A 25660-nucleotide genomic window follows, 5' to 3' on the forward strand; every position below is an offset into this window, starting at 1 on the left:
GCAAAGCCCTCATTGGTTGCAGAATCCTCCAGGTCTTCATCCCATCGAAAGCTTTTAGTTTGTGGTCACAGGCCGAATGGGAAGGAAAGTTGACGTGCTGTGTAGCAGATACTGATCCGCGACCACCTGCTTGCAGCCCTGCACACAGTGAAAATAACCCCCAAGGTGGTGGCTTAGTTAGGCAACTTTTATGTGCAGAGTTCACTGGTTCTCTTTTCCCGCCATCTCTCTCAAACATTGACAAAAATAAAACAGTTTCATTTCCACAACTGTAGAAGGCATGTATATTTCTCTTGGGCAAAACAAGAAAACGCAATCTGAATATAGTCAAACTAATTAAAACCTACCTTGAGTACCGGGTGGTCCTAGTTCACCTGGTGGACCTTTAAGGCCAGAAGGCCCAGGAGATCCTTTCATTCCTGTGAAGCAAATGAGAACCTGGATGGATAGTCTTCTGATGAAAGCCAATATTTAATTAATAAATCATGAATTGTGTATAAATACACACAGTATTAACAAGTGGTAACTCAAGAGCCAGTTACTGTGAAGTGGCCCAATGTTGTTAGTGCTCGAGTTCACTACTACACCTCTTTATGATTCTCGGAGCAGATAAAAATTCCTCTCAACCATGATCATCAAAGTCTAGCAGGTCTAGTCCTGCGAACCTTCTGGGCGACTGTCTTTATTCAACCACCATTTTGTTTTATTTTGAGAACCAGGTCCATTCAATAATATAAAATAAAAACAGAACATGCCACTCAGAGGGTCAGGCAACAACTATGGAGGAAGAAACAAGAGTTAATGCCTCAGGTCCATCAGTTCTGAGGAAAGGTCAGTGACCTGAAACATTGGGAGGTATTTAATGGAGGCGATGAGGGGTTTCACCTGCCAGCTGGAAAGCAGCGCCTCTTTTTGGGAAGGCCTACCGAATTAAGTGTCCATCAAGTCCTGCCTGCTGAGAACTGCCGGCCAATCGGAGACCAGCAGCTCTTTATTGCTCAGTGGACTCGGGGTGAGGGAAGTGAGTGGGCACAGGGCGGGGATGGTGGCTGCCACCTGTACTTCGCCCACATGAGGCCTAGGATCGCCCATGGATCCAGGCACAGGTGAGTGATGGCGGGAGGGGTGTGGTGGAGTGGAAGTCGTGGTGGGGTAGCGATGGGATCAGCGGCAAGGGCAGGGGGATTGGCTCTCAGCCTGTTGCAGGGTCCCTTGATAAGGCACAGAGTGCCACTGAATGAGGGATCCCCTCCCCCTCTCCACTCTGCGGAGCCCACAAGCAACACAAAAGGTTTGCTTTTCCAACACGCCACGTGGCTACTGCCCCACCCACGGCTGGGTGAATACCAACTGAGGCAGGATCAGGTCCTTAAGTGGGCATTAACTGCCTAATCAAGGGCCTCAATCAGCAGTGGGGTCCCTATCCGCCACCCTCCCACCTGGATAAATGCCCCCACCACCAAACTCACCACGGGGGGCATTAAATTCTCTCCATTAACTGTGTTTCTCTCTCCACAGATGCTGCCTATCCTACTGAGAGTTTTCAGCATTTTCTGCTGTTTGCGATTTCCAACATCCACAGTGTTTTGCATCGGTTCCAATCAATAATGTGCACGTTTATCAAAAAGACACTGCTAGCCCTGCCTATTAAGGAGCCATTTTATGAGCTGGTGGCTGTGGGAGCACATACTTGAAATTTAGGCGTGCACTGGCTATGATTTTCCACAAAATCAAAGGCAATACGTACCCAACTTCCCCAATCGTGCTCCTGCTGGCCAAGGCCTCCCTCAGAACACAGACATAAAATTACCCCCATAAGCCTACTTATCCAGAGCCCCAATTCTAATATGCTCCTAATCTACTGAAAATTCTTTACATCTTTTGACTGCACACTTACCAACCAGCACGAAGAGCCTTACACTTCTTAAACAAACTGGTTTTTTTTGTTCAACATTCAGTAAGAATATTCCTGTTACATTTCAGATCTGGACCAATTAAATGATTCAGGATAAAGTTGAGGTTAGCCGCAGTTCAGTGGTAGCTCGCATGGCCTCTGAATCAGAAGGCTGTGGATTTGAATCCCACTTCAGGCACTTAAGTGCATAGGACAAAACATTGCTTTTGTTGGGTGGGTGCACGCCTGACCTGAATGAGCGTAAAATGATGCACGATGATGTTAGGCAAGCGTCCCGACATCATCGTGCACTCGCGCGATATTTCGGTTGGTGGGCGCGCGAGGGAGTTGGCAGCACGCCTGTCGATAATTAAGTGGCCTATTGAGGCCCTTAATCAACTAATTATTTGGAATTTTTCGCTGCCTTGTCCAACTGTTTGGTTGATGGGTGGGTGAAAAGGCCAAGTGGCTTTTGCATTTTTGGTGAAACCTCATCCATGGGTGGGAATAAAAACTTTTTGCATTCATATTTTACACGTCCCTGCTCATGTGATAGAGTCCATGAGGGGCCATGTTTTCATTATTTTAGAATTCTTTATTTATATTGATAAATATCTTTAGCTCCCTGAGGCACCTCTGTGCCTCACCCCACCCTGGTCCCAGCCCGGCAGCGCTAAGCACTGCAGCTCGCGTTTCACGCTGGCTGGCCGTTGATTGGCCAGTAGCGTGAAACCCATGCCAGGGTCCAATCGCGGGCGGCGATTGGCTTTGCAATCGCTCCTGGGCTCACCCACTGCGCCCGCTCAACGAGGGCAAAATTCTGCCCATAATCTAGGCTGACGCTTCAATACAGTACTGAAGGAGTGTTGCACTGTCAGAGGTGCTATCTCTCAGATAAGACCAAAGCCCTGTCTACTCTCACAGGTGAATGTAAAAGATCCCACTGCACTATTTTGAAGGAGAGCAGGGAAGCTCTCCATAGTGTCCTTGCTAATATTTATCCTTCAACCAACATGACTAAATCAGATTATGTGGTTATTTGACTTATTGCTGTTTGTGGGACCTTGCTGTGTGCAAATTGGCTGCTGTTTTTCCTACATTTCAACAAAACGATTATTTTAATTTTAAAATTAAAAAAAGCCATCAGCAGCCTGGCCACCACATTCGGGGGTAGGGGAAACCTCCATTCAACGCCCCTATTCCCCAACACCTCAGGGGGCCTGGAAGCCCCATTGGGGCCTAAAGATTCTGCCCCAAGTAATCACAGAAAAGACTCTAGTGTCTTCTCTCTTACCTGGAAATCCTGGAAGACCTGGTAAACCTGGGTCTCCTTTCTGTCCATTGAAGCCTGGTTGTCCTGGGCTACCCTGAAAGGAAGACAACAAACAGTTTTTAAAAGGGAAAGGATATGTAGTTACTATGGGCTAGGAAGTTGGGGGTGCATAACATGGCAAATTGAGGGGGGGAGAGATGGAGTGCCCAATCTCTTCCCTCCGTCATGGCATTTTACCAGCTGCGGGGAAGGTGAAGGATGGCCCTTCTGTCCAGAGGTTAACTGAGCCACCCTAAGTGGCCAAATAAGGACCTCTTCCCACTGCCGCTGGGATTTTATTAGCAGTGGCTGAGCCCTCTGTCATGTGGGGATGGTGGACCCTGGCATCCATAGATGCTGCCTAACCTACTGAGAGTTTCCAGCATTTTGTGCTAATGTTTCAGATTTCCAACATCCATAGTGTTTTGCATCGGTTCCAATCAATAATGTGCACCTTTATCAAAAAAACACTGCTAGTCCTGCCTATTAAGGAACCATTTTATGACCTAGTTGCTGTGGTGTGCACTGGCTATGATTTTCTACAAAATCAAAGGCAATATGTACCCAACTTCCCCATTCGTGCTCCTGCTGGCCGAGGCCTCCCTCAGAACACAGACATAAAATTACCCCCATAAGCCTACTTATCCAGATCCCCAATTCCAATATGCTCCTAATCTACTGAAAATTCTTTACATCTTTTCACTGCACACTTACCAACCAGCACAATTATTCAGTATGTTCAATATTCAGTAAGAATATTCCTGTTATATTTCAGATCTGGGCCAATTAAATGATTCAGGATAAAGTTGAGGTTAGCCGCAGTTCAGTGGTAGCTCGCATGCCTCTGAATCAGAAGGCTGTGGATTTGAATCCCACTTCAGAGACCTAAGTACATAATCGAGGCTGACACTTCAGTGCCGTACTGAAGGAGCCTCCCTGTGGGCTCGGTGGAGGGATGCTTCCTACTCAGGCACTCTGTGGCCCGTGGAGGGAGGCCCCAGCAACAATGGCCACCGATATGCCAACCTGCCCACCCTCACCAGTACCCCACCTCTCACTGAGTCTTGTCTGACTGGCCGCAGCGCCCCCAGACCCCAATTACTTGGTTTGAAGGACAGCCTGCTCCCACAGTGTCCTCTATGCTAGGCGTAGTCCCAGCACTGGCCACTGCTGCCGTTGACTCTGCTGAGACAGCTGAGCTGCTGGCCCTCCAGTTGGCTGGAAGCTCTTGGAGGCGGGTACCTGTCCTTTTAAAGGATGGGAGCTCTGCAACAACTAATTAGTTTTCGGACAGCCGAGAAATGCGGCTGGGGTGTCCCACAAATGATCGAGGCAAGGTTTCCCCTGGTTTTCAGGCCCGTTGCTGGGACAAAGTTCTGGCCTAGATGTCTACATTGATGGAATTCAGAAGTTGCATTTATTTGATTATCAGTACTTCACCAGCACCTGCAGCCCAATTTCAGTAAGGCATCCTAAAACAGATCTTATGCTGCTCACCAACCTGTGCAAGGTGCCTGATGCCTGTTTGGATGTCTATAAAAAAAAACAGGCCCCATGAAGTTATTGGTGGGACTAACGCCTGCACAGATTGGATTCAGGCCATTCTACCTCAAAATAGGTATGTTTTACGGTCCATTCAACACTTGAGGAAATGGCACGTATCAATTACGATCCCCTTTAGCTTTTGGTTGCACTGATCAGCTTTCCCCCTTTACTAAATTAAATCTTCTGCATGAAAGTTAATTAAATGGAAATGCCACACTTAGGCCAGAATTTTTACCTCGGCGGGCGGGTGCACGCCTGACCCGAACAAGCGTAAAATGACGTCGGGCGATTGCCCTGATGTTATCGCGCACTCGCGTGATATTTCAGTCGGCGGGCACACGTGGGACTCGGCAGCCCCCTCCCAACAATTAAAAGGCCTATTAAGACCATTAAAGTTATAACTGAATTAAATTTTTCGCTGCCAGTCCAACCTTACGGTTGGTGGGCAGGTGAAAAGGCCAAGTGACCTTTGCATTTTTCAGGAAACCTCATCCATGGGCAGGGTGAGGTCTCCAACAGCAAATAAAAATAAAATAAAAATTTAAACATTTCATTAATAACATGTCCCTGCTCTTATGACAGAGTCACATGAGGGGACATGTTTTTTAACGTTTCAAAAATCTTTAATTTTAATTTTCAAAATTCTTCATCTCCCTGAGGAAGTTCTGTGACTCAGGGAACTTTCCCTGCGTGCACTTGCACACATGCACGAACTTGAGCGCTCGCCCTCCTCCCCCTCCCCCCCCTCCCCCCAAAACAGCGTTAATTAACCTTAATTGGCCCGCCAGCATGAAATCGTGGTCTGGCCCCAGTCACGGGCGCCAGTCAGCTTCCTGACCGCCCCCACCAAGCCCGCCCAACAAGGGAAAAACCTTGGCCTTACTGGCATACAGCAGTACGGAATATAGTTAGGATATGTTTTTTTCTTGCCAAAAGCAAGCTTGCAAAGAACATTCAACAATTTCTCCAATGGGCAAGTTCTTCAAACTCCTTTACTTCTCTTCACTAATTTCATGATGTCTGTTCACAGTACCACAAATTTATGTTTGGCCTGCGATAACTGGCCCTCTGACGTTCTGTCCCTTCCTGTGGTAGAAGTCTTTTTCTTTCATTTGGTACCATGACTGAAGATTGGGAGGCCAACTTGTGAAGTACCATGGACACACTGTGGTTTCCCCTCAGGCACTGGTGCAGCAATGTACAAAGTCAGATTTTTATGTTTTTCCACATCCAAATGTTGCACTCCCAGGTGCAGGAAATGATTTACCTTCCCACCTAGCCCAATGGAAAGGAATAGATCACCTGGCCCGTTCTTCAATTTAACAATCCCGCTCTTCATCGGCTTGGCAATTTTTCCTTACTCAGATGCTTCGTTACAATGCTATGGTTCATTCTCTGTTCAACAGTGCTGTCAATCATTTTTTTAAATGAATCACCAGGATTTGGGACCAAGGGCTGGAGCAAGAGAAACTTACACAAGGTACAATTATCTTGATTATGAACATATGTATATCACAGACTCTAGATTCTTCACTTACCGGTATTCCTGATGGTCCGATTTCTCCTTTAGATCCAGGAAATCCTGGTGACCCTGGAAGACCAGGATTGCCTTTTTCACCTTTGATGCCCCCAAATCCTGGAGGACCTCGTTGACCAATTGGACCTGGTGGGCCTTTAAACCATAAAAATTTCATTAAATTTTAATATGGCTACATTAACAGAATTAACAAAGTTTGGCACAGGCTACAGATTGGAGTTATTTTATTCAATTATAACCTGCAGTTATTGTGTATAGTTCCTAAAAATTGGGTGCAAGAGAAACAAAGGTTATGTACAGAGTACATCCACCAAAAGCCAAGTCCATCACGCAGGAACTATAAACTAATTGCATAGGGTACGATTTTTTTCCTAATATTCTCCCATCTCTCCTGAATGGACATCAGCAGTCCTCCACTCACTTGCCCAAGAGGCTATCCTTCACATGCCAACCTAAAGTCAGTACAGGGGGCGGGATTAAGACCCAAGTATGATTCTTTTTTCACTTGGCATCCATTTTTCAGCATGGATCATTGCATAATGAAAAGGAACTGGAATCCTGGGTGGCTTTTTGTCTCCAGACCCCAGGCTGCTGAGGTCAACTATTACTCCTCAACGGACCATAGAGAATCATGGAATGATATAGCACAGTAAAGGCTGTTCAGCCCACTGTCTGTGCCTATGCTGACTCTTTGAAAGAACTATCCAGTTGTTCCCATTAGTGCCCTTTGCCCAGAGCACTGCAAAACTTTCTCCTTCAACTAGTTATCCAATTCCCTTTTGAAAGTTGCTATTGAATCTGATTCTACTACCCTTTCAGGTTGTGCATTTCAGGTCATAACAACTCACTGTGTAAAAAGGAAAATCTCCTTATCTTGTCTTTGGTTTTTTTTAAACCAATCTCTAGATGTCCCAATCAAATCAAGGGATCAAAACTTGGAGAGTTACATAATTGTATGTGTTCGTTTTGCAATGGACAGGGCCTTGTTCTTAAATGCCAAACTTGCTCAACTATTGACTTCTTATGGGAACAGAAATAGACCTGCATGAAAAAGGGTGTACATATTAAGGTAAAAGTGAAATTATAAACATGAACTTGTCAGGAAGTGTAAATGGCAGCTGCTCCAGGTGAATGAAGTGCAGCTACAGTATCAGCTGAAAAAAAAAACAAATCTAACCCACAGCATGGTCTTGCTTTTCTTACTCACTTTATGTTGAAAGCAAGCAGTGCAATCACAACTGAAGAAAAAATCAACAGCCTCACACTACTGAGCAGGGATTTCCAAAATTAACATAAGAAATGTCAGCATTTGGTCTTTTGAGCCTGCTCCAATATAAATAAAATAATAGCTGATTTTCTACCTCAACCTCACCTTCCTTCATATCCCCCAAATCCATTAATTCCCCTAAGTACCCAAAATTTTATTGATCTCTTGCCTTGAATATCCTCAACGATGAGTATCCGCAGCTCTGTAGGGTAGAGAATTCCAAAGATTCACAACCCTTTGAGTGAAGAAATATCTCCTCATCTCAGTCCTAAATGGTCGACTCTTATTCTGAGGCTGTGACCCTGTGTTCTGGACTCTCCAGCCAAGGGAGCTAGAGGTGAGGTCTCCCAAAGTGGGCTGCGTATATTTATGCATTAATGTCAAGTCATCGTACATAAAAAAGCTAGACTATGCGAGCACCCAATCCTCTGTTCTCCATCATCCTTCTCTTTTTCGCAGTCTTCAACCTCTCCATTTCTCCACTCCGCCAATGACTGACTTTTTTATTGCCCTTTCTCTCTCTTTCTACCCCTCCCCTTTTCTCTCTCATTTGGCCATCACATTCTTTCTTTCCCTTCCTCCACCCAGCCCTCCCCCACCCCCACCCCCACCCCCCAAACGCAACACAACCCCTGGTGCTCTCTCTCACTCCAATCTTCTGCTTGTCTCTCTTTTTCGCTGTTTTTTCCTCCTTTTTTGGACCATAATACATCTTTAGAAAGATTCCATTATCTTCAGTATAATCCCTGCTTCAGAAAAGTTTTCCTTCTCTGAACATGGTACACAAGGGAGATCGGCTGGGGTAACAAAAAGAACACAGAGCAGGAAAAGAATGTTCCAGCAACTTAACACTGAAAAGAATACATGTGGTAAAGGCTGCTCCCTGATAGGTTCGAAATCCATCAGTAAAGGAATAGTGTTTTCTCATCTTTCAAGCCTTGGGAACTTAAAACAGCTGTAAGGTGCTAAACGCCAACATTAAGTCCATGATCACACTCTATGATTTTTATTCCGTGATCCCTGTAGGAAAGTGCATGTGTGTGGACAGTGGATGAGTATAAAATTGAGCTGGGCTGTGATGCCCACTACAGTTGCGCAGTCTGTTGACAATGTCTGGATACACACATGAAGAATGGTTCTTCAGGTAAGTACTGGAGAGCTGTCAGTATCTATGAAACAGTATGTCAGCTTGTGCTAGGGGAGGGGGAAGGCAGAGGGTGAAGGGAAGATAAATGAAGGGGGAAATATTTTAACAGAAGTTTCAGAGCTAATGAGATAAACCACACATATTTCAGCTTTTCTTTGTTTTAAGCACTCAATAATGAAACAGAACAGGATATGTGGACGAGCTGTTTACTTGTAAAGAACATAATTATAATCTGAGCCAAAAACTCTCATCTCCTGGCAAGCTCATCAATCAAACAGTAATGTCTATAACAAATCTGCACAGGTACTAAAAAAAAATCATAGGTACAAGCTTCACCACTGGAGCTTACAGGACAGCCTGTAGCCTTTGCTGAATAGTGTGAATTACAATTTACTCTTCTCCAAATTGTACGGCTTGACTTCTCCCACAAATATCCTCCAAGAAGAAGTCAAACAGAATTAAAGCAATCCATTTCACATAGAGAAACAAGTTACCTTTTGATCAGAAACATCAAAACACAGGTCATTCCTGTGAAAAGCATACACAGGTTGAAAGAGGTAGAGGTAGGGGCTTGTGTATATGTCATAAGTAAATGTGTAAAAGGGTTAATCATTCAAAGGATTGAGTTGAGAGCTAAACATGCCCCGTTAACCCTCTTACGGGTTCTTCTCCCGATGGGAAAAGATGTCTGTTGATCTAATGTACCTCAGCCTGTTCCATCTCTTCCAAGGCTAATGGAGTGACAGAAACAATACTGAGTCTGTTGACGTCCATCTCTATTGCCCGGGGAAGAGAAATCAGGGTGGCTGAGAACACCCAGCTAAAGATGCTTTGCCCAACTGGTTCAAAATGTTAGCCCTGACAAGTTTGCAGGAATCCTTCACCATTTCATATGTATTAAAAAGATGTATTTTTAATTGGCAAATAAAGTGTGGCAGTATTGCAATATTAATGATTCTACCATCACCAATTAAAGAATGTTGTTGCTTTAATAAATGAATATTTCAACACTTCCAGTTCATAAATCATGACTCTCTTCATGGTACGCAATATATTCTGTTACTTCCCCAAGTGTTACATGATTAATTCCACCATCCCCAAAGTGCCCACAGCATGCCAGTAGTAACAGCTTACAGAGTTAAGAATCTAACCTTCAGGACCTGGGAAGAATCAAAGTTTAGTAAAATCCAGGGTCATCGTTAGATGGGTCAGTCACACCGCAGAGTAAAGAACGAGAATGCTGGTTAGAAGCTTCACAAGCCTGTTACAGAACTTTTTCAAAAGCAAAAATCCTCTAGGTTTTAAGCACACAGAGTAACATTTTTGCTTCAGTTACTATGACAGAAACAGTTTAACCTTTCCACACCCAGAAGGTTATAAATGTCCACAGTTTTTTCCCCCAAAGAGAATTTAAAAAAATACAAAGACTGCTTTGAGCAGGAAAGGATTAAACAAGGTTAGTCTATAAAAATCACAGAGCTGATTAACTAACTTTTTAGTTTTAGTCAAAATTTTTAAAAAGCATGCAAAAAAGTATTTCTGAAACACTAGCTTATAGTATTATAGCAACCGAGAGTAATACATAATATAAACATTTGAATTAAAATTAGAAATAAAAACAGGTATGCCAAATAACTTTAAAACCTTGTTGAATATATTTAAGTCTGAGATAGGCAGAGTTTTGGTCTCTCAGGGAATCAAGGGATATGGAAAGTGGGCAGGGAAGTGGAGTTGAAGCCCAAGATCAGCCATGATTGTACTGAATGGGCCAAATGGTCTACTACTGCTCCTACCTCTTGTGTTCGAGTTTAAAATTTTGGGACTAAAATTCAATTATTCTTCTCGTTAACCTCCATATAAAGCAATTTTATACAATGCAACTTACTGTTGACAATGTTATACAAACACTGAAGTCAAATTCCTCTTTATACTACTTTAACAATTGCATTCCTGTATATTCTAAACAGATTAGTGCCTCTATTAAAGAGGCGGGATGAGGAATTTGCAACTTTTGTAAATTATCATCGACAGCAAGTTCTACTTTTATGGACAATGAACCAGCTGCACAGAATGTCAGCATGAATGGGACTGATGGTCTATGTCAGCACCTGTCAAAACAGAGGCTCAGTTTCATGTATCCTTATTATGCTGTCATCTTTGTACCAGTTATTGGTTGGATCAGGATGGTGTTAGTGAAGTGTTTATTGAGGCTCAGTGGTAGCACACTCACCATTGAGCCAGACCAGAGCGGAAAATCTAGGCTGACACTTAGTCCAGTATCTAGGGAATGCTGCACTGTTGGAAGTGACATCTTTTGGATGAGACGTTATACCAAGGCCTCCCCTGTCCTCTCAGTTGGACATAAAAGATCCAATAGCGCTATTTTGAAAAAGAGCAGTGTATCCCCAGTCTCCAGGCCAATATTTATAAGTCAGTGTTATGGTTAACAAACAAATTTAATTATTAGCACCAGCATCAAGCTCCCACCAGGCTTGGTTTTCTTCACTTCCCCCCCTCCCACCTTGGTCTCTGTTCCTAAAAGCATGACTGCTCATCAAGGTATGGTTCCCTCTGGTATCTCATCAAAGTGCCCTTTACTTATGTGTGAGCCTCAAATAGGGAATCACCAAGCCTAAACCTACGGCAAACAGTTGCTGGCCAGTTCTCCCCCTCACTAACCCAAGGCACTGAGTCCAACTGCTTGGAGCACTCCAACTGCTGGCAAAACCCAGACTAATGTGGGAATCAAACAGCAGGCAGGGGTGGGATGGAAGAGAAATTGCCCAATGGGAAACTCTCAGGATCAGACTGGCCACTTGTTTCACACCCTGTCCAATGTTGACTTTAATTTAAATTGGAAATTGTATCTCATGAGATTGCAAACAGGCTTTTTTCTGCAGGTTTCTTTCCTGGTTCTTCTGACAGGCTGCCCAGTGGCCCCAGGTCAGTGGTTTCCCATTGCTACCTTTAACTTTCTATCAGCATTTTGTCTCCCTTGCCAACCTTCCAATGTATCACCCCCCCAAACACTCATCTACCAACACTGCCAGTACCTTTTTGCTGCTGATTCCATCTGTCTTACTGCATCTACTGATGGTCTTGTCACTGTCAAAGCATCCTATCTTATAGACTCTCCCACTGACCTTGTTGCTATTCCCATCTGTGTTCATGCTGCCAGTGTTGATAAATAAACATGCCTTTGGAGTAAAATCTTAACAGGTTATGATTGGGGTTAAGGATAAGATGCATTTAGGGGCGGGTTTCATTTCTTTGAAGGAAAGCACTTATTTTGATTGTGCAGGCTATACAAGATGAATTTTCTGGAGTCGGGGCATCTGCTATGATATATTTCATGAAATAGAGCTTGGCAAGAGCAGCCATGCTGCTGTGGTCCCTCCATGATAAAAGGTCTCAGGATCAAAGATATACAACAGGTGGTATAGCATTCGCTTCTGATGCCTAATATAGAACATTATGGCCCTGCCACTAACAGGGTGGGTGTGGGGACCTGGAAGCTCAGCCAATCTTAATGGTGCAGCCTCATTTAAATGAATTTCTGCAGACTCCTGCTGAACAGCGGGCCAGATGAACAGCCTTGTTCACGTCTGTAGAATTATAAATGGAAGTGGCTGGGGTCGGGTTGCTTGATCCCGTATACCTCACCCAACTAGGCCTTCTTCTGTCCATTAAGTCAAGGCCTATGTTTCTGACATTAAGCCTGTTTAAAGAACAGGAGTTCTCAAGGAAAATCAGTTCTTTGGGTCCACACTCAAGTCATTTGGCATACCTAAAACCATCTAAGTTATCTATTCCTGCACTCGTTGCTCCATCTTCACAGCTCATGCCACTTATTTTTCATTCCTCATTGGTGCAATCTTACTTTGTTTAAAAATGAACAGAAAAGTCCAAAATGTTGCCTCCATTAAGGAAGAGATTGTACAATGACCTACTTTTGTTGTTGAAAATTGAAATTCAAAGCTTTGTGGTCTTAATTTTGAAGGGACAACACTGAGTACTATTTGCAAAGCGTGCAGGAATAGTCCAGGCTTTGGTTAAAAGGAAATGAAAGCTCATATTATATTTTATTACTTAATCCTATGTACATTACTGCTATTATAACCTTAATTCATCCAAGTTAATTATTGCTTAAAGGTCTAACCTGGAAGACCTGAGGAGGGTCAAGGTTCAACCAAAGGTCATCATTAGATGCGTCAGATATACCATGTCATAAAACAAGACTGCTGGTTAGAAACTTAATATAAGCCAGTTAAAACAATATGGTATGATGGAAGTAAATTCTCAACTTTAGGGGAAAAGGGGGACCCAGCCATCCTTGAATTAAGACACTTGGCCAAAAGCACAATGTTCCATTCCATGTCAAAAAATCCATTGAGTGAATTCTCTTCAACAGCAAGAGATCGTCCCTTCAATTTATTGAAATGTATTCTGGATAGTAAAACATTACTGTGGACAAGCCAATGTTGGTTTATTGCAAGATTTTTGGTTCAGTGGATTCAAACAGAGATTGGAAATTATAAGTCATTCAAAGAATAAAGTATTGCCCATCTTGCCCATGAGATTTTTAAGTTAATCAAAAGAAAATGCACCTTTCTCAGCACTGCTCTGAAATATAAACAGGCCACCGACAGATATTCATTCACCCTGAAACGTGCCAAAGGTGTCCCACTGGCAGCAGGAAAAATCATGATTTTTTTCAGTTATCTTCCAGCTTCCTGCTAAAAGCACTGGTTTGGGCCTTGTGGTGGGACACAGGTGCAGTAGTATAGCTCCATAGGTACCAGCGGCCCGTCACATAAGTGGCTATTCACATGGTGCGAATCTAGACAGTGAACACTGACAGAGATAAAGGACCTAGATCCAAGCCTAATCCTGTCCTTAAGTCATATGTAGACACACAGGGCAAGAAACTGGGCTGGGTACTGCTTTCTTCTTTACAAGTGCTGCTTTTGAATCCAAAATGTATCCAGAGCACGAGCACAAATTTCTAATGTGATGTCTGCTGAACGCCATCTTGGTAAAGGTGTTAGCACACCTGAAGTATGCAGAACAGGCAGGGTATGATGTCACTCAGTATAAAACTCTGATTTGATGCCAGAGCTGCCATTTTGGATATCCATGCTCCAGATACTCCAGCCAACACCCCATCTTAACCTTGCACTGCTGAACATGCACGAAGCAGAGGGAAGGACTTCCCCACCAGTGGTATTTAAAGGAATAATCAACTACTTACAAGTTAGTTGCTGGTTGCTTTCTTTTGGTTGTTGATACAATTCTACATATTTTCATAGTTCTTTCAAGTTTCAAACATCTAAGGGAGTGGTGCAGTAAATGCTGAAGGACTTCTGCTGACTTCATGGCTGCTGCACTGATCAGTTGCTGCTAGACATGGGTACAAGAGTAGGCCTTCACCTTGGGATCAAGCATGAGAGGGAGAATGAACAGAGGTTAAGCAGAGCAAGACAAGCTGTTAGAAGAGGGAGGAGGAGGAGGAGAAGGAAGGAGAGCTCTCAGAAGGAGGCCATACCCAGGTTGTTCAGGGGACAATTCGTCTGAACCTCAGTGATAGCCAACATTTGAGACATCTTGTGCTTCACTAGAGTGGTTTGTCATTGAAATCTGCCAACTGTTGCAGTTGCATCTTCAACCTCACAACAGAGCGATGACTGCATTGTCTGTGGTTGTGATGGTAACAATGGCTATGAACATTTAGGCATCAGGCTCCTTCCAAACTGGTGCTTGGAGATAGTGGCAACACCTCACAGTCTGCAGTCCACTGTTGCAAAAGAGAAGTATCTTCATTTCATTCCTTCTTGTGAGAGAAAAGTAGGTGGAGTGAGCACGAGGGTCTATAAGACTTGCAGGCTTCCCCACAATGCCAGATGCCGTTGACTGAATGCACATTGCTTAAAAGGCACTACATCGACCCTGCCCTATGGCGGTACTGAAAGGGATTCCACTCCCTCAGTATCCAGCTGGTGCGTGACCATTCAGCAGCAATCTGCTGTGCCAACCACATTTTGACCACCATAGTAAACCAAAACATGGTTACTATATGACAAGGGCTATTCACTGACAACATGGTTAATGATTCTGTTTTATAATCCATATGCAACACATTGCAGCATGCACACAATGAGACCCATGCTGCCACCAGACATGTTGATAGAACAGATCACTGGCATGCTGAAACAACGATTCCGCTGACTGGATCGCTAGGAGGACTCCAACAATACTCAGCTGAGTGGGTCTGACGATTCATTGGTGGTGGACTGCATGCTGCACAGTCTTGCCATCATTAGGGAATGGCTGTGCCACCAGCTATCAGGTGAGAAGCTGAAGAGTAACAGCACGAGGAGGAGGAAGAGTAGAAAGAGGAGGGGAGGGGAGCCTTTGGCACACCCCTGGGGCAGTGCCTCAGCAATCCCAGTAATTTGTTGGAGGACAGGTGGCTGGACAAGTATGGCACCCTGCAAGTCCCTTTGAGCACTGGTATCCACAGCCATGATGACAGCACTCTGAATGTGCATGGCAGCAAGCTGAGCTGGCTGTGAGGTGTGGGTGTGAGGTTTGCAACAGTGGTAAGTATGTAACAGTGAGGTGAAGCATATGAATTTTCAGTGTGACTCCTGATTGATAAGAGATTGTTGGTAGGTGAGTGATTCAAGTGTGCTGAATTGAGCAATGGCTGAGGCTAGTGATGTAATTCGTAAGATATGGCACTTGAAGGAGCATTCGCTGAATTTGACCGTGTGTGCAGTCATTAAACTTCTCGCAGCACCTCATCCAAGTCCTCGGAACTGCATTCCTGGCATTGACATCTGTGGCCATATGCTCTTGTTGCCTTTTTACCGTGTGTCTGGAGGGTCTCCTGTCCTCCTGCGGATACAGGGCGTCTTTCCTCCTTTCCATTTCCTTCAACCTTCTGTGCAGTGTCTGAAAACCTGGTTGCCAGCTCTCCCCCATGTTCTCCCATCCTTCTCTCTGCCCAGATGCAGTTCACAAAGGACTTGCTCCAGCCACAATGCACCTCTCCTTTAAGAGGTGCAGGCTAGCTTTAGGTAGTGTTAGCAAATATTGATTTTGGGCTCTCTTGCTGATGTGTGAAGCCAATCAACAGTGAGATTTACACTGGCTGCGCGCAGGGATCATGCTAATAAGCAGGCAGTATGAAGATGCTGTGCTGCCCGCATTCCACCAAATGGGTGTGCGTTAACTGCGCATTGTGATCCCCTTGCTGGTTTTGGGGGGGGATGGGGAGCTATCCGATTTAGTCCCAATATATTTTCCCTAGTCCTGAAGTATTCAGGTCAATTATAACACCCAACTGCTATTCCAGGTGAAATCATTGAACTCTGCACAGCACATGAGGCTTTCTAGAGGGTTCAATTTTACATTGGGTGGGACAGGGACTCACCTGCTTGGGCACTGCAGGAGCTAAAAGCATATTTTAAAAACATGTTAAAGGTCCAACAGCACAACTCAAGAGCAAACAGTTAAAAACACTTGTTCCAGTGGAATTTTTCTCAATAAATTGCGGATTTTTAATTGTAAATTTGAGGCTGGGTTCCCCTTTTAATATTAAGGCGGCAAAACAAACTCAATATTTCATCTTGGGTTGCAGGAACTGAAATGATGTTAGTCTATGGAAAGCCATAGCTGTTAAATGGAAGCATTTTATTCAGCGCATTACCAAGCAGCCATATGCAGACAGAATTACATTGCTGAGCAGATATTCACTGGAATCCCCCTGCACTGCTGTTCAATTTAGTTCTTTTTATTACATGTGAGGCAATTTTACTCAGGAGTGAGGATCAGCATGTTCAACAATTTCATTTTTGTTTTTCCCTTTCCTACCTTCAGTTCTGAGCTCCCTCTACCGTTCCCCAGGAAACTTCAACTTAGTCTTAGGAGAATGCTCCCTTGTTGTACCGGTGTGGCATCTGCATTTCCCAAACCAGTCATCCTTGTTCCTGCTCAATGAGAGCGGCTTTATTTGTGGGCCTATATGTTTATTGGGAACTTGATCGAGATTCTGAAAATTCAGGCTTAGCTGAATCCTCAAATCCCAGTGTTTAACTCCATATCAAATCAACACAGTAACCCAAAAAGATCATCTTTCTGCAAAACGGACACACAGTAAAACTACAATCTTCAAACTCAGTCCCTCTGCTTTAACCAGCATCGGCCCAGGTTTTCCTCACCGGGTCAGGTTTGCTGAGTTGGGAGATTTCCCTGCTTGGCGAGCCTAACCTTTAAAAATGTTTACCCACAGGGCGGATTTTTTTTATTAGTGGTGGGGGTGTGTGTGGGGGGTGGTGGGTAATGGGCTAAAATAGGAGTCAGGGCAGATGACCATGGAACGAATGCGGAGGTTGCCAGGCGCAACCCGAACCTGACAAGCCCATTGCCGTATTATTTACAGTGGGTAATGTGCCGTGTGTGCCTCTCACCATTGAGAAACAGGACACTTCATTATCATATTTAGAATCAGGTTCCCAATAAGCAACTGGAAGCCTGATTGAAATTTAACTCTTGTTGGCTGGGTTTCCCCAAGGCTCAGGAAATCCAGCAGTGAAATGGAGTGAGGTGTACATTTTCTAGCATTCCTTGGGGGCCTTCAAGAAAGGCTTCAGCCTCCCCGTTGCTGATCTCTCCGGCCTTTGGTGCAATCAACAACATCCCACCCTCCACCACCTTCCAAAACCCTAGTCTGCAGGATGCTCCCATTCAATGGCATCTTAAGAATCTGCAGCTGTCACCTCCTGCAGCTAGTTGGGAAATGGAAGAATTAAATTATCAGGTCCTGATAAGCTCCCATCCCTGAACTTAACAGGTTCCCATGCGTCCCCCACGTCCTCCTCATAAACATCTCGACCTGTAACTCTCTGCATTCTATTCGAGCATATTTACAATTCTACTAAAAGTAGCAAGCTAAGAAACTCCTCACAAATGTATTTATGAAGTAGTTACACAAAGAAACCAAATAAATTCTTAACCCAGCATTTGAACTCCCTCAAACTCTTAATACTAAATATTGAACAAACACCCCGTTGGGATCTCTGTCCTGCTTTTGAGTTTTCTATCTGTATTCCTACATGCTAAAAATACCCACTTCTTACAGTAATGCATGAGACTTGCATAGAATTCACATACTGATGCAAAAATAATGTTTAAAATGGGACTACAATACTTAAGCAAATTTCTAACTTTAAACATGGGAAAAGATTGATGTTCTACCCTCATGCTGTCACCAAACCCACTTCACCATCCTCCCCCCATCCCAATCTTTTAGCTGGTAACTGATAAGTAATTTATTAAAAACCAGAAATGTTGTAGTAGAAGCTACTGAGTCTCAGAACATTTTGAATAATTATATACACCAGTGATCTGCCCAGGTATGGGATTGCCCCCATAGTGAAATAATCTGAGTGAGACTGAGCCAGCCAACAAAATGAAATGAAATGTAAACATAACATTCTGAAGATGTTCTAAAAAAAATGATGTGATTAAAGAAACAAAAACGTAGCTGTGTTTGGTAATGAGAGAGTGTTTGAAGGTGAAGGACACTGCGCTGTGATCTGTGGCTCACATTCAGGAGATACATTGTACACATGCAAAGACAGTTGAATGAAAATAGTGCACAAATGAGTGGGACAAGGCAATACACTTGTGGAAGAAAATACCTTTCTTTTAGTCTTACCTGGCCTTCCTGGCTGGCCTGAAGGCCCTGGTGAACCTTTTGGGCCTTCCAATGATTGTCCTGGTGGTCCAGGTGGACCAGGTGGACCTTGCTGACCCATGAATCCTGGGAATCCAGAATCGCCTTTAGAACCTGGAGCTCCAGGACCTCCTGGGATACCTGGAATACCCGGATCTCCTTTTGTTCCTACATGAGAACACATTAGATAGTGAGTGGCTTGGGGTCAACCAATATATTTAACAAGTCAAAGATTCAAGTCATTCAAAAGCATTTTCTCTGATGATATCCATTGTCCTTTACATCTTTCGATAGTTTGGAGTAGAAAGTTGGTACATTTCATTTTGCTTAAGTATACAGAATAATAGCTGCTGTGAATAAGTTTAAAGATTATTACTCAATTGACGGTTTTGAAAACTTTAGAGCCATTGCAACAGAGTTCAGAATACTTGTAAAAAAAAGTGTTGGACTCTCAACAGAACTGTCCCTACGCACACTGAAATCTTTGGCCTGACATGGATCTGGGCAACACTGAACGCCATCTAATATACTTGAATGATTAGAACGTTAGCTGCCATTGGAGTGGAACTCTTCACTGTGGTACATAGCTGCTTGGTTTGTTCACAGAACTCAACACTCAACGTTTCAATCCATAGTGATTGACAGGAAGTCAAATATTGTTATTAAATAGTTTTGGTCTGAACCAAATCTCTGCCAACTAACTAACAGTGTATGAAGTGGATTACTTTTCAATAACATGAAGTTGGGTTGTACAAGATATTCTTTAGGTTACAGTTGGAATGTTTCGAAGGGCCCATACTATAAGTGGGTTGAAAGTGAGCCGCACATGTTCCACTCACATATCCTGGCACTGAATGTCCTAATCAGCATTTGTAAAAATACCTGTCTGTTGGCTGTTCCAAAAACTGCCCCAAAAATATTTTCAGCGTTCTATTTTTAGGATGGCAGAAGCAGCAGGAGGCCTCCTCCTGACTTCATGAAAACACTGCTGCCAATCTGGGCGCAATCCCCAGCTCTGCTTCACCTCCCCTGCTCCTCAAGGCTTACTCACACATGGCACAGAGGCTGGCTGCAAATCCTCAGAGGTTGACAAGCTGAATTGGGACACTCGTTTGGTGCCTGCAGATTGTTGGGTCCATTTATACATGGCCCTGGGTCTCAGAAAGGTTTGAGCCTCTTTGACTCTGGCTCAAAAGTTAGGATTTACCTGCACGTTTGCACTCAACCCTACTCCCCCCACAAAAACATTGGGAGGAATGAGGCAAAAGTTAAAACTGCTCCCATAAACTCTACAGTATTGAAATGCAGATGATAGTCATAAATCACTAAACGTTTACTCTCACAATTTATATGATCTGAATCTTTGGATTAGGGAGCAACCCATGCCTCATTCTCAGATACTCATTTTTAAATATATAATCTATTTGAGCCTCTTGATTACATCCCACAAACATTACTCCTTGTCACTTTTATTTTACAAAAATCCGTCTGAACATTCAGTTCGGTCACAGTCTACAACTTACTCCGGACATCCTTCTCTTTACATTAAAACCTCTTCTGAATTATGCAACAGAATTCTGCAAGATGACCTTACAGTAACCTCAGTGTTTGATCAATGCTGCTTCAGCTTTACTTTTAACTGTCATGACAGTGGTTTGCATTTTACTGAGCAAGCAGTATGCACTATGTAAAATGCATGATGCATGAGAGAGACTAAAGGGCCATATTGAATTTCAGCACTCAGATTAAGTTACAGCTTTCTTATTCACTTTTGAACACATATATAGTTCTGCTTAATCAGCAGATTCTGCTTTACAGCATTTATCACTACAAGCATGAAATTAATTTTTACTCTGATTATTGCTGAATTAAAAGGCAATCCAATGTCAATGAAATCTTTCAATTGAAAATTAATAAGATTACACAGCACTCCTGCTGTAAAATTAAAGACATGTTTCGGTCAATTACGAATTTGACCTTTTTCTGATTTCTTATTTACCTGGAATTCCTGGAGAACCAGGGGCACCTGGGCGTCCTAGGCCTGGAGGACCTACAGACAAAATTACACTGATCAGGGCAGTGAAAAATGTCACAAATCAAAAATGAAAGCACGCTGTTTACCTTTTTATCGTTTACCGTTTTCTACAGTCATGGCGAATCTTGAGGCCAAACTACTTTGAGTCAATGTGAATTGTGCAACAAGACTGGCCAATTGATGGTTCTTCCCACAATACCTCATTATATTATCTGCCCAGATAGTCATTATCAACTATTGAATTGCTCAACACTTGCAAAGTCACCTAGAGGAGGAGACTTAGATTTTTTTTACATTTCCTCCCACTCAAATCAGGCATCACAATCTTTTGAAGGTGCTGGGCCTCCGCAAATGATTTTCTGAGAGCGGCCCTCTCACTTGCTCTCTCTCTCTCTCTCTCTCTCTTTCTTTCACACCTTCTGTTCTCTACTTTGAGGTAAGCACTTGGCTTCTGGATGATATGGCATAGTCGGAGACGCCGGACGTGATTTTGACTATGGGTGAAAGTGTAAAATGGGTGATATCTATTTAGTCATCCTTTGTACATCTCTCCCGATTTTCAATTCCATTGACTCAAAATAAAATTTAAAACATAAATAATGCTTCTCATCAGGAACTGGTAAAGAGAAGCTGAAGTCTGTATCTCTAAATTAATCCTGGTTTATGAGTTGAGAATATAATATCCATTATTTTTCCATTTTTACAGAAAAAAGCATATTAGAATTGGCAGTTTCTTGTGGTATAGAGTGACATAGGTTGATGGCTGTAGTATTCCAAAATAATTAGGTATTTTGTAGTTACTACAGTTTCTACCTATCCTTTACTCTCAGTTTCTCTCTAAATTATTCCCTCCCCTATTCATATCTTTTGCCTTCGTTCAGTATGAAACTGCAAGCAATTCTCACCATGGATGCAATTATAAGAAAGATATGGGATAACAGAAAACCATTCAATCAATCTAGCCTTTTCTACAGACCATGAAAAATTTGCCCTTTCAAAGATTCTATCTAACCCGTGTAATTAGCCAAAAGATTTTACAAGGTTTTTCCTTGTAAATCAACACTGCGCTCTATTCTTTATGCTTGGAAGAACGCTACAAAATGCAACAATGTGAAGTACTGCCAGCTTAATCTCAGAGTCACATTACCCAACGTGAGTATCCTGAAACAAGGCATCTCTCCTCATCCAATTTAGCTTTCTGTCTTCCTTATTCCCACCTTCCCTTTATCTCTCAAACAATCTGGTCTCAACTACCATTCACTCCCTTGGAGATGTCTAAACTTGCAGATTATCAGATTCTGCTTTGGTTCCCTAATTAAAAATGTAACTTTGTCACATCTTCGTCAAAACTAATATAAATTGAAATGAGCAAAAGGCGGAGGTTGGTGGGGGTGACGGACATTATTCTCAGCAGTTATTTCTCCTCACTTCTCCACACTGGCTTCCCCACTCACCTGTGGCTTCCACAGGGATTCATCCTTGGCCCCAAATTCTTCCTTATCTCTATACCACATCTTAAGAACATCCACGAGGATGGGATCAGCTTCAAGATATATATATACAGTTCCATCTCTCCACCGCTTCTCTCACTGCCACAACCATTTCCATGCTTTTGGACTGACTGACCAACATCAAGTCTTGGATGAGAGACAACTTCCTTCAGCTGAACCGTAAAGTTAAGCGTGACCCCAAGCTTCAAATCTCAAAATCTACAGCCTTTCCTTCATCAAAACTGCTGGCTTCCATCTTTGCAATATTGCCCACCTTTGCCAATGCTCTTATTCCCCTCACCACAGAAACCTTTAACTATGCTTTTGACAGCCCTCAGACTCAATCCCTTCAGCGTCCTGCTTCTTGACTTTTATTGCCCGACCTCCATAAACCATCACTTATCCAAAGTTCAGCTGCCTGCACTCTGTTCCACACTAAGTCCCATTTATTCATGACCCTCCCCTTTGCTGATTTAGCCTGTGCCCACTGCGTCCAATTTAAAATCATTATTCTTGTATTCAAATCCCACCACAATCTCATGCCTCAGTGCCTCTTCCGGCCACAGATTCCTCCCCATTCCCACCCACCATCACACCCTTTAGCCCATCAACTTCATCCTCCTGTGCACCCCTCCTCCATTTACTCCATCATTAATGGCAGAGTTTTCAATCGCCTCAGCCTTACTCCTCGGAACTCCATCCTTAAAACTCTCCGCCTCTTTGCTTCCCTGTCCCTTTATGAACTGTCGCCTTTTCCGTCCAGCCTTCAGTGATCAGTCCTAAACTTTCTCCCCAAGGCTAGGCCAACCTTTCCTCTTATTTTCCCGTAAAGCACCTTAGTATATTAAAACCTGTATATAAGTGCAAGTTGTTATGGAGTTACAACTATTATTTACTCCAAGTTGAAACTATTTACTTAAGTTAAGTAAACTAACCTGGATCTCCTTTCAGACCAGCTGGACCTGGAATACCATCACGACCTGGATATCCTTTCTCTCCTGGAGGGCCTGGAATTCCCAGCTCACCTGGTGCACCTGAAAACACAATAATTGATTAAAGCTGATACTGATCATGATATTATCAATGATTTTGAACAATCCAAATAAGAAATTGAAAAAAAAAAATGAATCATCGTGACAGTACTATTCTAAGAAGTTTCTGGTGTCTATGTGCCAGACTCCAGCCTAACGGAGGTATGGCCTCTTTCCAATCTACTACTATTGTCACTTACTGCCCAGTCACTAGGAGATGTTCATGAACAGCTTGCAATCAATTGCCTTCAGATTTACCAAGTTTCCTTCAGCGTGATTGGCATCCCTCCATCTGCGAGGGATGATGGGAATTCAGCCTCAGAACTTTAGCGAGGTCAGAGATCATCTGCTGATGATCATTCTTTTGACAGCTGAACAAACAGATTCTGGAAAAGCAAAGTCTGCCACAAGTGCCACACATGAAGTCGTCCCTCGCTGGTGGTGCGGAATGATATCTGCTGATATCTTTTTTGCAGGGCTGGTGCCTGCTTTGGAGTGTCTGAAACCATATGTTGCTGTGGTGGCGAATTACTGCCAGCAGCTGGTGTTGCCATATTTGCATCGATCATCAGCTAGAGTTTTCCACTTGTCGTGATTGATGTTGAGGGCTTTCATGTCTCTTTTGACAGCATCCTCGAATCGGAGCTTTAGGTGGCTTCCTGATCCGTTGCACAGGCCGCTTCCCCATATAGCATATCCATTGTCATGAGACCTCTTCCAACCTGTGCAAATGCCCAAGCCAGTGAAGCTTTCTTTGCATGATTGGTACTAACATGCTTGGCATGTTTGCTTTAGAAAGAACTGTTTCATTGGTGACTTTGTCTCTCCATGTGATGCCAAGGATGTGTTTTAGACATTGGAGTTGGACGTTATGAGCTTTTTTTCTTGGTAGGTGTAAGTTGTTCAGAATTTGCTGCCTTACAGCAACATGTTGAGGATACAGGCCTTGTAGATAAGCATCTTCGTCCTGCGGGTCAGTTTGCCTGTTTAGTTGGTCGGCCAAAGTTGGTGTCTGTTGTCTGTCTGTCCGATGCATGTGCTGAGCCCCTCGTCAAGATACAGGCTGTCACCGTAGATCCAGGGTAGCAGAATTTGCTGACTGCTTCCAGTGGTGTGTTGTTGAGTTTGATCACAGACAGAGGCACAACACCCTGTCCCATAACCACAGTTTTCATGACGATGATGTTGAGGGTCAACACAACACAGGCTTGGGACAGATGATCCATGAGTCTATGGAGCTGGTCTTCTGCCTGGGCACCTAGTGCAGCAACTCAGCGTACAGAAGTTGTCTGACCAGGACATGCCGCATTTTTGTCTTGTCTTTCAGGCTTCATAGGTTGAAGAGTTTCCCATCTGATGGTGTTTGGAAGTGCACTCCTTCCAAGTCAGCAGGGGAAACATAGGTCAGGAGGACAGAGAAAACAACACCAAACAGAGTCGGGGCTAAGACGCAGCCCTGTTTTACCCCATTCTTGATCTCAAAACTGTCAGAGATGGAACTGTCGAACTGAATGGTGCCGTGCTTGTTAACATGGTAGGACCGTATGAGACTGCAAAGCTTGGGAAGACAGCCAATTTTCTCTAGTATCACAGAATTGATACAGCGCAGAAGGAGGCCATTCAGCCCATTATGTCTGCACCGCTCTCCCAATGAGTAATTCACCTAGTGCCATTCCCTCGCCTTCTCCTCGTAACCCTGCACATTCTTCCTTTTCAGATAAATCTCCTTTTGAATGCTTCAATTGAATCTGCATTTACCACACTCAGGCAGTCTATTCCAGACCTTAACTGCGTGAAAAGATTTTCCTCTTGTTACTTTTGCTTCTTTTGCCAATTATTTTAAATCTGCGCCCTCTCTCTCTCGATCCATTCATGAATGCAAACAGTTTCTCCCTATTTACTCTGTCCAGACCCCTCATGATTTTGAATACCTCTATCAAATCTCCTCTTGGCCTTCCCTTCTCCAAAGAAAACAGTCCTAACTTCACCATTCTATCTATTTTCATAAATGAAGTTCCTTATCCCTGGAACCATTCCCGTGAATCTTTTCTGAACTGTCTCCAATGTTATCACAATGTTATCCTTAAAATGTGGGGCCCAGAGCTGGACACAATTCTCCAGCTGGGACCGAAGTAGTAACTTATACAAGTTCAGGATAACTTCTTTTTCTTGTACTCAATGCCCCTATTAATAAAGCCCAGGATACTGTATGCTTTAACTGCTCTCCCAGCCTGTCTTGCCACCTTCAACGACTTTTGCACAAATACACAAGGTCCCTCTGCTCCTGCGCCTCCTTTAGAGTTGTACCCTTTATTTTATATTGTCTCTCTATATTCTTCCTGCCAAAATGAATCACTTCACATTTCTCCACATTGAACTTCATCAGCCACCTATCCGCCCATTCCACCAACCTGTCTATGTCTTTTTGAAGTTCTACACTGTCCTCCTCACAGTTCACAACACTCCCAAGCTTCGTATCATCTGCAAATTTTGAAATTGTACTCTGTACACCAAGTTCTAGGTCATTAATATGTGTCAGGAAAAGCAAGGATTCCAACACTGACCCCTGGGGATCTCCATTACAATCCTTCCTCTAGCCTGAAGAACATTTTCCTGACACTTTTGACTGAGACAGGTGGGCTAAGCAGGAATTTTCCCGACGT

The 25660-nt window shown here is 43.4% G+C and overlaps 1 protein-coding gene across 1 annotated transcript in view; it reads right to left on the reverse strand.

Moving 5' to 3' along the window:
• Positions 1–25660, reverse strand: part of col4a5 (collagen, type IV, alpha 5 (Alport syndrome)) — a 260823-nt gene that overhangs the window by 22896 nt on the left and 212267 nt on the right. Inside the window, exons 41-46 of the mRNA XM_078547577.1 lie at positions 22902–23000; positions 20441–20491; positions 18424–18609; positions 6290–6423; positions 3189–3261; positions 348–419 (exon numbers count right to left, since the gene is read on the reverse strand). Coding sequence (XP_078403703.1) covers positions 348–419; positions 3189–3261; positions 6290–6423; positions 18424–18609; positions 20441–20491; positions 22902–23000 — 615 coding nt within the window. The remainder of the gene's footprint in view (positions 1–347; positions 420–3188; positions 3262–6289; positions 6424–18423; positions 18610–20440; positions 20492–22901; positions 23001–25660) is intronic.

The sequence above is a fragment of the Cetorhinus maximus genome, chromosome 8 (assembly GCF_964194155.1).
Source record: "Cetorhinus maximus chromosome 8, sCetMax3.hap1.1, whole genome shotgun sequence".
Taxonomy (NCBI): domain Eukaryota; kingdom Metazoa; phylum Chordata; class Chondrichthyes; order Lamniformes; family Cetorhinidae; genus Cetorhinus; species Cetorhinus maximus.